Genomic DNA, 15,159 nt, shown 5'->3' on the forward strand with positions numbered 1-15,159 from the left:
GCATTTCTTGGCAGGAGAATAAATTACAGCTGCCCATAGGAAACAGTGGAGAAATTGGAGACTTTAGAAAAGCTATAACTGGGTAGCAGAAGAATGACACACACACCCCTCAGCCACCATAGAAAGATAAACAAGAAGTTTAGCTTCTTTCTAACCTAGGTCTTACTTTTCATGGGGGGGGGGGAATGAAATTTCTGCTGAGGGAGTAGTTTTTATGAGAGCCCTGCAGTGTAGTCCAATGGTGTTATCCCCACATGACACATTGGGCAAGGGGATCACAACCACCCCCCATAACTGTGACATAAGTGGCAGGCAAATGAGATTGAGAACAAAATTGTCATAAGACTCTTTAGAAAAGGCTGTATTAATTGTCACTCTCTTGACACTTTGTTGAGGAAATGTGTAATCATAGATCAACATCAGAGTACAAATGCTTCAAGTGAATTTTTTGCAAAGATTTGAAAGAACAGGTCAAGCAGTTAACTACTGGTTAATGAACAATACTGATTTCATCAAAGACTGTATTTGTGCATCTCTAAAGTACACTTTCAGGCAGCATATTGCAAATAATTTAGATGTACTTTTCTGATTATGGTTTTTGTCAGCGAAAATATTTGTGACTCAAAGAATTCATTATAAAAACCATGAATATACTCACTATTCCGTATAACAATCAGGATTGTTAAAAAGCACTTTAAAATGTTGCAGTAGGAGTAATACCTCTCCCCTGGTCAAAAAAAATAATATCCCTGGTGATTATTTCAGATACCCAGTGGGAAACGTTCCACAATATAAAATATATCTGGTTGCAACAAGCATAGCCTTGTTTGACAGCTTCAGTCACCCTGCAAACTTAAAACCAGGACTCCCTGGAATGTACTGTGTTCTGTTCCCAGGCAAATGGGAGCTTTGAGGGAACAGGATGATGTGTGTGCTTGTGTGTCACAACACAGGGGCAATTGTCAAACCCCTCCCTGACAGCTCTGCAGTCCTGATACAGATCCGTCCGCACATAGCTGCTATTACACATGAGCCTTTGACAATTCTTTTGGGGATTGTCAGAGAAGCAGTACTTTGCAGTGGTTCCATTCCTATCTGTAGGGTTGGTTCCAAAGAGTAGTAGTGGGAGACTTTTCCTTGGCCCTGTGGCATTTCTGTAGGTTTCAGTCTTGTCTCTCATGCTGTTTTAGATGTGGAGCCATCGGGAACAGTCATTGTAGGACTGGGAGCAAAGTGCCATCAGTATGCTGATGACCCCCATCTGAATTGGGAGATGCAGCATAGGTGCAGAGCCATTGTCTGGAGGTGGTAGTGGGCTGGATGTGGGCCAATGAATTGCGACTGAATCCAGACAAGTTCTATGGTTGGATGGTTCTTCAATTCAGGGTTTTGAAGAATGTCCTGATGGGGTTGCACTCCTCTCAAAGAAGCCGGCAACATAGCTTGGGAGTACTATTGGAGCCATCTTTGTCCCTGGAAACCCAGGTGGCTTCAGGGGCCCAGAATACTTATGCCCAACTGTTGCCATTCCTGGACTGTAATAGTCTGACTAGTTACCCATATTCAGTGAACCTCCAGATTGGACTATTGCAATGAGCTCTACATGGGGATACAGTTGAAAATGGTCCAGAGGTTAAAACCGGCACAGAATTTGACAGCCAGGGCACTAATGGATGTTCCTGGTCACATGCATATAACACCAATTCCAAAAGAGTTGCATCGAATACCAGTGGTATTCTGGGTCATGTTGTGGGTGCACAAAGAGATATAGATGTCAGGGATGAAAAGTATGAGTAAAAAGGATGCGCTGAGCTGGTACATGTGAACATGTACATGAATGGGGATCACAGTCATTTCACTCATCATGTACTCCTCCTCCTATTGTGAGCTGGACTATAGTTGTTTTAACAATAGTGGTCCAAACCCAGCATTCATGACTTGTCTCCGTTAGACAAGCCATGAGCTATAAACCCAAGAACAAGCCTATAGCAACACAAAACATGAGCCTGGGTTTGGAAAACCTGCTACACCAAATCATGGCTTAGCTCAGTGCAGCAGCAGGATTAGAGGAGGAATAAAGCCACTGTGATCTCCTCTCTGGGAGTCTCCACACTTCTGATAAGCCATAGTTTGAGGTGCTTGGGATGGACAACTGATCAGCCACTTGCCCAGTCACCTGTAGCTAATACAGAAGAATTGCCTTTAAGCAACCAAGTGGGGAGCCAAATTAGTCTTCATTTTAAGCTGCAAATTATTAATATAGGTATGTGTAGTCAGGTGATTGGAATACAAACTGTTGTGGATTTATCTGTGAGGCTGGTTTACAGACATTATTAACTTTTTATGTGTACTAAACTATGGGACCGAGTTGCTTGGATGTGTAAAAATAATCCAATCACATCCTTTGAGGTGAAGAAAGATGAATTCCTCTAGGAATCAAGAAGCAGCCTGCATCACTTTCTAAAAGCGGTAGACTTATGGGAGTTAGACGATTGTGCATTCTGCACTAAACATGATTGCATCTACTCTACTGCTAACCTGATTGGTAGTTACCTGCTATTAGCAATGGCACTTGAACTGATTGTTCTTGCCAAGAGCTTAATTTCAATTTGTTGGGTGCTAACAATCAGTTGCTTTATTATGTCAGCCATGCAGCCATGGATAGTGAAGAATAATCTTAGATTCTAATCAGATCCACATAAGAAAGGGCATCCTCTGGCTAAACTTGTTTTCTCTTATCTAGTGATTCTGATTAGTTTTCACGCAACAGTTGAGTTGTTGGGTTATCCAAGCTTTGTGCAATTAACCCCCCCCCCTACAGATCTGCTTTGTCACCTGAACTTGGCAGATCCCCCAGCACTTTGTAGAGCATAGCCCTTGCAAAGAGGCAGACTATCACTGGATATCACCCATTATTTATGATTATTGATAACTGTGTGTCGCCTGCACCAAAGTCCCTAGGCAACTTACAACATACAGAATAGGAAACACCCTGAAATATAAATAAAGATGATCACATAAGAGCATAAGTAACCCACATCTAAAATAACAACCCCAATTAACAGCACAGAAAATGATCAGCAGGGTAAAGAAGCTAATTATAAAACCCTAAAAACTGTGCTACTGTTAAAACTATTACAACTACTAAAATTTACTGAAATGCTTCAGGGGGGCCACCACCATAAAGGCTTTCTCATTGCCACCCTCCACACTTCCCATAGAGGGGACACACTGAGGCTTTGTTGTTGTTTAGTCATTTAGTCGTGTCCGACTCTTTGTGACCCCATGGACCAGAGCACGCCAGGCACCTCTGTCCTCCACTACCTCCCGCAGTTTGGTCAAACTCATGCTGGTAACCTCGAAAACACTATCCAACCATCTCGTCCTCTGTCGCCCCCTTCTCCTTGTGCCCTCCATCTTTCCCAGCATCAGTGTCTTCTCCAGGGAGTCTTCTCTTCTCATGAGGTGGCCAAAGTACTGGAGCCTCAGCTTCACGATCTGTCCTTCCAGTGAGCACTCAGGGCTGATTTCCTTAAGAATGGATGCGTTTGATCTTCTTGCAGTCCATGGGACTCTCAAGAGTCTCCTCCAGCACCATAATTCAAAAGCATCAATTCTTCGGCGATCAGCCTTCTTTATGGTCCAGCTCTCACTTCCATACATCACTACTGGGAAAACCATGGCTTTAACTATACGGACCTTTGTTGGCAAGGTGACGTCTCTACTTCTCAAGATGCTGTCTAGGCCTGTCATTGCCCTTCTCCCAAGAAGCAGGCGTCTTTTAATTTTGTGGCTGCTGTCACCATCTGCAGTGATCATGGAGCCCAAGAAAGTAAAATCTCTCACTGCCTCCATTTCTTCCCCTTCTATTTGCCAGGAGGTGATGGGACCAGTGGCCATGATCTTCATTTTTTTGATGTTGAGCTTCATACCATATTTTGCGCTCTCCTCTTTCACCCTCATTAAAAGGTTCTTTAATTCCTCCTCACTTTCTGCCATCAAGGTTGTGTCATCTGCATATCTGAGGTTGTTGATATTTCTTCCGGCAATCTTAATTCCAGCTTGGGATTCATCCAGCCCAACCTTTCGCATGATGTATTCTGCATATAAATTTAAATAAGCAGGGAGACAAAATACAGCCTTGTCGTACTCCTTTCCCAATTTTGAACCAATCAGTTGTTCCATATCCAGTTCTAACTGTAGCTTCTTGTCCCACATAGAGATTTCTCAGGAGACAGATGAGGTGATCAGGCACTCCCATTTCTTTAAGAACTTGCCATAGTTTGCTGTGGTCGACACAGTCAAAGGCTTTTGCATAGTCAATGAAGCAGAAGTAAATGTCTTTCTGGAACTCTCTAGCTTTCTCCACAATCCAGCGCATGTTTGCAATTTGGTCTCTGATTCCTCTGCCTCTTCTAAATCCAGCTTGCACTTCTGGGAGTTCTCGATCCACATACTGCTTGAGCCTTCCTTGTAGAATTTTAAGCATAACCTTGCTAGCGTGTGAAATGAGTGCAATTGTGCGGTAGTTGGAGCATTCTTTGGCACTGCCCTTCTTTGGGATTGGGATGTAGACTGATCTTCTCCAATCTTCTGGCCACTGCTGAGTTTTCCAAATTTGCTGGCATATTGAGTGTAGCACCTTAACAGCATCATCTTTTAAAATTTTAAATAGTTCAGCTGGAATACCATCACTTCCACTGGCCTTGTTATTTGCAGTGCTTTCTAAGGCCCATTTGACTTCACTTTCCAGGATGTCTGGCTCAAGGTCAGCAACCACACTACCTGGGGTGTACGAGACATCCATATCTTTCTGGTATAATTCCTCTGTGTATTCTTGCCACCTCTTCTTGATGTCTTCTGCTTCTGTTAGGTCCTTACCACTTTTGTCCTTTATTATGGTAATCTTTGTACGAAATGTTCCTTTCATATCTCCAATTTTCTTGAACAGATCTCTGGTTCTTCCCATTCTGTTGTTTTCCTCTATTTGTTTGCATTGCTCGTTTAAGAAGGCCTTCTTGTCTCTCCTTGCTATTCTTTGGAAATCTGCATTCAATTTCCTGTATCTTTAACTATCTCCCTCACATTTTGCTTGCCTTCTCTCCTCCGCTATTTGTAAGGCCTCGTTGGACAGCCACTTTGCTTTCTTGCATTTCCTTTTCATTGGGATGGTTTTCGTTGCTGCCTCCTGTACAATGTTACGAGCCTCCATCCATAGTTCTTCAGGCACTCTGTCCACCAAATCTAAATCCTTAAACCTGTTCCTCACTTCCACTGTGTATTCATAAGGGATTTGACTTAGATTGTATCTTACCGGCCCAGTGGTTTTTCCTACTTTCTTCAGTTTAAGCTTGAATTTTGCTATAAGAAGCTGATGATCTGAGCCACAGTCAGCTCCCGGTCTTGTTTTTGCTGACTGTATAGAGCTTCTCCATCTTTGGCTGCAGAGAATATAATCAATCTGATTTCGATGCTGCCCATCTGGTGATGTCCATGTGTAGAGTCATCTCTTGTGTTGTTGGAAAAGAGTGTTTGTGATGACCAGCTTGTTCTCTTGACAGAACTCTATTAGCCTTTGCCCTGCTTCGTTTTGATCTCCAAGGCCAAACTTGCCAGTTGTTCCTTTTATCTCTTGCCTCCCTACTTTAGCATTCCAATCCCCTATGATGAGAAGAACATCCTTCTTTGGTGTCACTTCTATAAGGTGTTGTAAGTCTTCATAGAATTGGTCAATTTCAGTTTCTTCAGCACCAGTAGTTGGTGCATAAACTTGGATTACTGTGATGTTAAAAGGTCTGCCTTGGATTCGTATCGAGATCATTCTATCATTTTTGAGATTGCATCCCAGTACAGCTTTCGCCACTCTTTTGTTGACTATGAGGGCCACTCCATTTCTTTTACGGGTTTCTTGCCCACAGTAGTAGATGTGATGGTCATCCGAACTGAATTCGCCCATTCCCATCCATTTTAGTTCACTGATGCCCAGGATGTCAATATTTATTCTTGCCATCTCATTTTTGACCACCTCCAACTTACCCAGGTTCATGGTTCTTACATTCCAGGTTCCTATGCAATATTTTTCTTTACAGCATTGGACTTTCCTTTCGCTTCCAGGCATATCCGCAACTGAGCGTCCTTTCGGCTTTGGCCCAGTCGCTTCATCAGCTCTGGATCTACTTGTACTTGCCCTCCGCTCTTCCCCAGTAGCATGTTGGACGCCTTCCGACCTGAGGGGCTCATCTTCCAGCGTCATAACTTTTATATGCCTGTTGTCTTTGTCCATGGAGTTTTCTTGGCAAGGATACTGGAGTGGCTTGCCGGTTCCTCCTCCAGGTGGATCACGTTTGGTCAAAACTCTCCACTATGACCTGTTCATCTTGTGTGCCCTGCTTGGCGTAGTTCATAGCTTCTCTGAGTTCTTCAAGCCCCTTCGCCACGGCAAGGCAGTGATCCATGAAGGGGCACTGAGGCTTAAGAACATCAAATACTGGATCCTGGAAATGCAAAAACATGGATCAAGCCATGATCAAAGAGAATAATTTACTTTTACTCTTAAAACAGAAAAGTTATTTATTTCTGAAGACTTTTGTTAAGTTTTCTGGTCGTGCTGGAATTAAAGGCAAACTTCCCATAGGCATGCAGGGACTCTACTTAGTGGTTTTATCCTCATCCTCAAATTTAAACTGATGGTGCAGTTGGTTTTTTATAAAGCCAAAACACCAATAAAAGTTCACTAAACTTTTTTTTTAATGCAAGTCAAGCCACCTAATCTGCAACATGTGGGTCTGGTTTTATATCTAGCTTTATTTATGTATTTAAAAACAACTAGCTGGCTACCCCACTCCCCTTTTATTATTACATATTCTGGGAACTGGTTGCTGATGGGAGATAAATTTATTTATTTTTACTTTTTTGCATACATGAAATAAAAGAGCGAGCAAGAGATGGATGTTGGCAACATAATCTTGTGTATGGTGCAACATGGCCTAGATATTGCTGCACCATAAAATCTAATCAGGCTCCACAAACCCTGCACTGTCTTCTCTTAATGTGCTAGGTTGGTGACTACAGGGACATACTGGGAAGGGAGCCAGTTTTAATTACAGGATCAGGTGGAAAAATAAATATTCAGATAATCATGGCACCAGGTGTCTGACAAACACATCAATGGATTAATTGCTTCATCTGGTGCTGTTCTCTGCAGTTGTTTGGCTGAAATTGTATATAGCACTGCTGTTGTGTGTATGGTCAGAGGCAGGGGTGGACCAGCTGGACCACTGGCAGAGGGCCCAGGACCCCAGGGCAACACACAGCGCCTGGAACTGGACACCTCTCTCTTCCCAGCCTCTTTCCATTTTTTATATATAAAAAAGAAGAGTAAGCCATTGGCACACACACACAAAAAGCAAAACACGGCGCTGCTGTGTTCTCAGCCAATGAGAGCGAGCAGAGCTGTTTTCAGCCAATGGGTGGGGACTGAGGACACGTGAGTTGTTTTGGTCAGCGGGTGATAGGATTCTATGCTGCTTGCCTAACTTCCTTCCCTGTGATTCCTTTCATCATAGAAACCAGAATTTATTTTTGTTGAGGCAGGTGCTTCCAATATTTATTTGTGTGTGTGTGCAAATATTAGGATTTCATGTGTATGTGGATTTTAAAGAGCGCCCCCCCCCAGCAAATTTCATGTATGCAGCAAAAATAAAGTCAATTTATTTTGCATTAAGAATCCACTATATAGTTAACTTTAAGGACTTAGGTATATATGTCTGCTCAGCAGTAAGTTTTTTTTTATGTTTAATGGAGCTTATTCCCAGTTAAATTAAATGGGGTATCAGGGTTGCAGAAATCAGACCACATTAATATTGCTTGGAACTGTTTGGCAGGGTGGGGGGCAGAAGATATGGCCCTCCATAGAACATAGATGCATCACTGTTGTTAATGAAAGTAAAATTTGATGCCTACAATTCTCATGGGAAAACACTCCTTACTGTTACTTTTTGTAAGGATATTTATATATCTCCTGAAAAAGAAAAGGGGAATGCGGTAAAACTAGCAGCGCTGAACCATCTCTCTGCAGCAATATTTTGTGGACCTTTTTATTTTAACTATTATAAAGAAAGGCTGTATTTTTTTCTGATCTGGAATGTATGTGGAGTGGTGGGTAGGGGTTTCTGACTAAAAATAGTGCCCCGTTCCATGCAAAGCAGGCTATGGCGTGATTCCTACAGAGTCAGAGGTGATCTGCACGCAGTGCTGCAGGGGGAAAACCAGACTTCTTGAAATTGTCTGGATAAGCTTTTATTAATTTACCCTGACTTGAATTTTCATAGGGAGCAACCTCCTTTATTACATATGTCATATATGCTAACAAGGTAATAGATGTACGTACTCTAAACTACATTGGAATAAATCAAATTAACAGAAGGTTATTAAAGAACTAATATACAATGATTACTTAAACACCAAGCATTTATTTTGCAATGGAAAGATGTTCTATTATTTTGTGATACTCTTGTAACATTGCTCTAGAAGTAAAAAAAAAAAAAGTGAATGAGATATATGTTAATTATATTTGCTCAGCTCTACTTTCCTGGTACATTTCAGGGGCCTTCAAGGGTAAAATACTAGATTATAAGTTGATAATATTTGACCCACTTTACCACTGTATGCATTGCATACACACCATACATATAAAGTAGTTTGAAAGCACCCCACCTCAGAATCCTGGGAACTGAAATGTATACTTCGCAGAACTATAGTTCCCAGCACCCTTAACAAACTATAGTTCCCAGGATTCTTTGGGGAGGTGCTTTAAGGGTAGGGTGTGTATGCAGCCTCAGAATCAGACGCATAAGAAATGCTCAGAGACTGAAGGCTCCTCTGGGGCTCACAGTCTGCAAATTCTTTTGGAAGGTTTTGGAAGGCATTCATCCCCACCCATTGATTTTTACACACTGGACCAGAAGGTTGCATATTCTTTTCCTGCCATTCCCAGGAGCACATCTGGCTGGCATAATTCTGGTCATACAGCAAAGGTGGTAGCATTTTGAGATCAAAGGCAAGCCTAAGAAGCTTGGAAGGAGTTGCTTTCCTTGAACTGGCTGTTCCCCTTCTGATATAATGAAATCTGATGCCAATAATTTATTTCATAATACATAATTTGTATTTCACGCCTTCAACATGATTGCGATTTAGTTCATTCGGTTGGTTAGCATAAGGAGAGGCCTGTTGGATCAGACCAAAGGCTCATCTCTACCAGCATCTTGGTTTTCTTTTCCCCAGTAGCCAACTAGATGCCTATGGGAAGCTTGCAGGCAGGACCAGAGTACAACAGCCCAGCAACTGACCTACTGCCTCCAACAGGGGGCAGGCTAGAGCATTGCCATCATGGCTAGCCGCTCCTTGATAGCTTTATCCTCTATCTAGTCATTGCTTCACGTGGCCAGGAATCCTAAAGTGATGGTCAGGGACTAGTTGGACGCAGGTTAAAGAAGTGCTCTGAATTTTGTCATGCCCCTAGTCCCATGTCCAACTGTACTGTGTTGCTGGAAGAGAGTGGTCTTGGCTTGCCATAAAATGCCTGTACTGTAGTTTCAAGTTGTTTTAACCTATAATGTGGGTATCACAGTTCCTGAGCTTTAGACTCTCAGTAATATTTGTGCTTTTACATGGGATTAAGTCCTATGAAAACGATGGGGTGGGTTTGTAAGTAAATACTCAGTGGATTTGTTTATATGGCACTTGATTATCTTTAACATATGGATTATATTTAACATATGGATTATATTTATATTTTCTTATGCCTTATATAAAGGAGTGAGAAAACACTGCCAGCACGACGACCATGTTCAGACCCTCCAAGCATCCTTGTTTTCCAGGAACAGTCCTGGATTTAGAGAATCCATCCCAGTTTCTGATTTGACACTGGAATGTCCCACTTTTCCTTAGGACGTCCCTATTTTCATTGGAGAAATGTTGGCGGGCATGGAGTTATCCAATCCCTGAGCCAAGGAGATAAGTAACCATGCAACTTTAGAAAACATCTGAAGGCAGTCCTGTATAGGTTTTTAATGTTTAATGTTTTATTCCTTTTTTATATATGTTGGAAGTTGCTCAGATTGGCTGGGGCAACTCAGTCAGATGGGTGGGGTATGATATTATTATTATTATTATTATTATTATTATTATTATTTAGGACGTCCCTATTTTCATTAGAGAAATGTTGGAGGATATGCATGTTTACTTGTGGGCAACCTGCCATGCAATGCATGGCTAGGGTCCAAGGTCGAAAAGTGGGTGGAGCAAAGGATGTGACTCTTGTCTTTGCAGAGTAGGTCATGTTCCAGCCACACAAAAGCCTGAGTTTTCTAAAACAAACAAACAAACAAACAAACAAACAAACAAACAAACAAACAAACGACACACACCCCCTCACTGAGATGTTATGACTGTTCAAGGACACAGTCTAGCCAGGCAAAGGCAATCTGAGGATAGTGCAGCTGCATTTAACCCTGAGGCGAAGAGGTTCCCCATTCCTAGCCTATAGGAATTGTTGTTGCTTCCACAATGATTGAGTTGCCATGGTTTTCTTAACCTGAAAGTTTATTTCCGCATTTTCCTTTTACCTTACAGGATATGGAAGCTGGAGTGAACTAGCTAAAGCTCTGAGGAACCAGGACAGCCCTATAGTGGATCCAAGCCTGCAGTTTTATCTGCCTCAGAAACCAGAAAATCTGGTAAGTTGAACTCATAAGTCGTAGTAAGTGCTCTATATTTAAAAGCAAAGGAATTCAAGTCTCAGGTTAGTGAAAAGAAATGGGGTTGCAAAATCAAGTTTCATCAGTGTACAGTCTCTGCAAGTGTTTACAGTCTGTGTTAATAGATAAGAACTGGATCCTGAATTGTTACACAAAGGTGTGGCTAAAATTATGCATTGCTTTTATTCCAAACAGTTTATGCCCCGCACACCTTAGACACCAGCTATGCTAATTACTCTCTTGGATACAATTGCAGTTGCAGAGGGCACTCTTTTAATAATTACAGATAATTATCAGGTATTTGCAGCAGGAACAAAAAGGGAGGCATTCTTTATGGCAGTCTATCCACTCCACCCCAGTTACAGCCATTGCTGACTCACCTGACTGCTTTTCAAGAGCATTGGTGAGACCTGCCTATATGGGCTCAGTTTGTGTGATCATGGGAAGTCTAAAAAGGGTGGAGAAATCTCAATAAATTTTAGTAGGATGAATTCTTAATCTGCTCTGCCGAGAGTTGGTTTTTGGCATACTTTTATTACCTGCCCCTAACTTTTTATACCAAAATGAGTAATTCAATTCCTTAATCTCTTTATTTGAGCTCTGCATCGGGCAAAAGATTCCTGCATTGCAGGGAGTTGGAATAGATGACCCTCATGGTCCCTTTCAATTCTACAATTCTGTGGTCCTATGATTCTGTGATCGCTTTTGGCCACCTTAACTGTCAGAAAATGTACTGAAAGTAGGAAGAAGAAGGAGCACTTGGGTGTATTTGGTCCAAATACAAAGAGTACATGCCAGAAGAGAATAAACAGGATTCAGCAGCTTGATTTACCTCTCAGATTTTCCTGGAATACATATGGAGCATTCATTTTGTAGTCTAGACCAATGTAGTCCAGCCTTGTAGTTCAATAAAGCCTAGGGACCCAACTCCTATCTCCCTCAGCGGCTTACCCAGTTGTCAGGGATAATGGGAGCTGCAGTCCCAACAACATCTGGGAACCCAGGATTGAAGAACATTGATCTTGGCTGCTCTGTCCATTTCTGAGTGACACATTTCCAGGAAGACGTTGACAAACTGGTGTGCTTACAGAGGAGACAACCTAGATGGTGAGGGCTTTTTGGAAACCAAGTCATAAAATAAATGACTGAAAGAGCATGTCATGTTTAAGCTAGGATAAGGGGAGGCATGATAGTTGTCTTCAAATATCTGCAGCATTGTCCCATAGAAGGTGGAGCAGATTTGTTCTCTGTTGCTGTAGTGGCAGGGAAGCAGGTTTCAGCTAAGATAAATTTTCTCCTCCTTCATTTTCTTTCTCATAGACACACCCACACACCATCCATCCATCCTGTCTGCCACACTTTTATCCAGTGGAAATTCAAGCTATTTTCTTCAGCAGTTAGACCAGGAGACTCTTCAGTCTGTGCAGTCCCCAATGCCCTCAGCATCTCTTTTATCTTTTGTTTTGAACAAGTTTTGATTTGCTTGTGCTCCACAAGCCACCAGTTGTCCACCTCTGAGACATATTCTAGCCAGCCACACAGACTTATTTTCTTGTTTTTCATTCTGTATAGGTTCATAGCAGAGTTAGCAGAAGAAGCAACAATAAGACAGATCCTGCAACTTTGATTAACTCTGCCACCTGGAGGCCTGAGGTTAGTGTTCAATATAATGTCTTGCAACTGAATTAATAAACCCATTTAGGTAAGATGCATTTCATACATTTAGTCCGTGTTTATTCAGAAAATGCCCAAATTAGTTGGAATTAAAACTTAGTGAAGTTTTATTTATAAATATCCTCTGGATTGTGCTCCCGACAAAAGATCTAATATGCAAGCAGCCATTAAGCTGTTTGTTTACAGTGTTTGTAGGATATGAGAGATGAAATACATCATAATAAAAACTGTTATACTTGTATAAAACTGAAAGTGTACAATTATGGCTCCTTGAACTCTGATATGCAACCCTTGAGCTGTCTGTGTCCATATGGTGAGGATGTGAGTGAGAGCCTTCTTGGTGGCTGCTCCCTTCCTTTCTCGAGAAACTGGACTGGCTCCCTCCTTGTTGTACTCCTGCAAACATCTTTTTTATTCCAGCAAGCTCTGGGGAACTGACAGCTTTGAAGGAAAGGGCTCTTGTGCTGTTTTTGTTTTACTATCTGTGTTTTAGTAGATACGTGGGGGTTTTTTTACATTTCTTTAATTCCATAGATATATTTATAACTTTTTAGCAATAACCTTTTACATGTTTTATCTGTGTATATTTTATCTGTCTTTATTTTAATTTTTGTGAGCCACCTTGAGTCCTGGTTCTGGGTAAAAGGCATAATAATAATAATAATAATAACAATAACAACAACAACAACAACAACAACAACAACAACAACAACAATACTTCTTGCCTGGATGGAGGATAAAAAGGAGCGTGTCTAGAGAAAAGCCTAATGTAGAAAGGTTAAATTCTCATCCATTACTTTGGCCACTTTTGTATCTAACCCCGTTCACCGCTGGCATGCGGCTCTTGACTCATAACGGTTCCCCATCCCTCCTTTCTTTGGTTGGTTTGGAAGTGTGCCTTATTGTCTTTGTTTAGTTATTTGGGCTTAAAGGCTTTCCATCTAATTTTTCTGGATTTGGTGAAGTTGTGTTGATAAACGTTTGCAAAGCCATGGCAAATGGAGTTCAAAATGGCAGGTGGGATTATTTCCACACACATCAACCTACACACTTGCTAATTCTGACAGAGACCCTTTGTAACCCAGATTCTTTTTACCAGTGATATCAGCTCACCCATATTGTCACTGATTTCTGTCAAATTTGGGAGGCATGGTCACAGGGGCGGAGGAAGGGGGTGCAGTGGGGGCACACTGCCCCGGCTGTCTTTGCTGAGGGGGGTGACATTGGCATACCGCCCGCCCACGACTCCCAAGCCTACCCCAGGCTGTCGGGGGAAGTGGGGGAGCTGCGCCGCTTTCCCAGCAGCATTCCCCCCTTCCCCCTTCGTTTTGACCACTGGGAGAGGCTTGGGAATCGCAGGCAGGCGGTGCGCCAAATGTCAGCCATGGGCGGCACTCCATGCACCTGAGTGGCTATCCCATGCCAGGGAGGGCACCTTCCGCACCCCACACCCCTCGGGAGCGCGCCTGCCCTGGGCAGCATGGGCATATGCTCTGCTGCTGCATGGTCATCTGAGGCAAATCAAAGGATTATGAACTGAACCCTGTTCTGTTCCTGAATTGATTTTTTTTATTTTTTTGTTCCTCAGATTAATTTACTGTTGAAACATAGCAGTTTGTGGATTAAGCATGAGAAATCCATACCACTTCACAAATTAATTACAGGGGGTATTCAATACTTCTGTTGTATTGTCAGCATCTGCCTAAGCATGCTATTGCGCTGTGGTTCCTGCGGCTGATAAAAGGGCCCAGAAAGAGGATTGGGGATGGTTTTATTTCTGCATGTAATAGAGCTAGTCTTCGTTTGAACAGAAGGTATGTGTTCCTGGCAATAAAAGGAGGTTTGCAACAACAAGGCATCTTTGACAGAAGAAGAGGTTTGGCATCTTTCCCCCACATAGCAGTTTTTAAGAATGGAAAAGCAGAACAGGGATTGGCCTTGAAAACCTGGTACTACTTCACTCATGAGGGTTGCAGCAGAACCCCGTGTGTGTGTGTGGTGACTGTACGCTCTTCTTCGTGCATCCAGGCCAGGGGTCAGCAACCTTTTTCAACCGTGGGCCAGTCCACTGTTCCTCAGACCATGTGGTGGGCTGGACTATATTTTTTTTGGGGGGGGGGTGAACGAATTCCTATGCCCCACAAATAACCCAGAGAAGCATTTTAAATAAAAGAACACATTCTACTCATGTAAAAACACGCTGATTCCCGGACCGTCCGCGGGCCGGATTGAGAAGGCGATTGGGCTGCATCTGGCCCCCGGGCCTTAGGTTGCCTACCCCTGATCCAGGCTGTGGTTCTGCCAAGCAAAAGTGCTGATTAGTACAGCGGTACCTTGGGTTACAGATGCTTCGGGTTACATACGCTTCAGGTTACAGACTCCTCTAACCCAGAAATAGTACCTCAGGTTAAGAACTTTGCTTCAGGATGAGAACAGAAATCGTGCTCTGGCAGTGCAGTGGCAGCAGGAGGCCCCATTAGCTAAAGTGGTGTCTCAGGTTAAGAACTGTTTCAGGTTAAGAACGGACCTCCGGAACGAATTAAGTTCTTAACCCGCAGTACCACTGTATTTGACCTGTATTTGACCAGCAGCGGCAATTGTTAGAGAGCTCCGCAACCCTGTCCTAAGGGAACTGAGTTTTCATGGTTGTTGAGTGTTCAAGAAAGCATGTGACTACAGGACAGTACAGACACATGTTGTTAAACTACAAGCCTTAAAGGTATTCTGG

At 42.6% G+C, this 15,159-nt stretch overlaps 1 protein-coding gene across 2 annotated transcripts in view; it reads left to right on the forward strand.

The window, feature by feature from the left end:
• Nucleotides 1–15,159, forward strand: part of B4GALNT3 (beta-1,4-N-acetyl-galactosaminyltransferase 3) — a 75,501-nt gene that overhangs the window by 33,002 nt on the left and 27,340 nt on the right. For both annotated transcript variants that reach the window (XM_028746629.2, XM_028746630.2), the window contains exons 2-3: nt 10,633–10,736; nt 12,330–12,410. In XM_028746629.2, the coding sequence (XP_028602462.2) occupies nt 10,633–10,736; nt 12,330–12,410 (185 nt within the window). The remainder of the gene's footprint in view (nt 1–10,632; nt 10,737–12,329; nt 12,411–15,159) is intronic.

This window comes from Podarcis muralis, chromosome 10 (assembly GCF_964188315.1).
Source record: "Podarcis muralis chromosome 10, rPodMur119.hap1.1, whole genome shotgun sequence".
Classification (NCBI taxonomy): Eukaryota; Metazoa; Chordata; class Lepidosauria; order Squamata; family Lacertidae; genus Podarcis; species Podarcis muralis.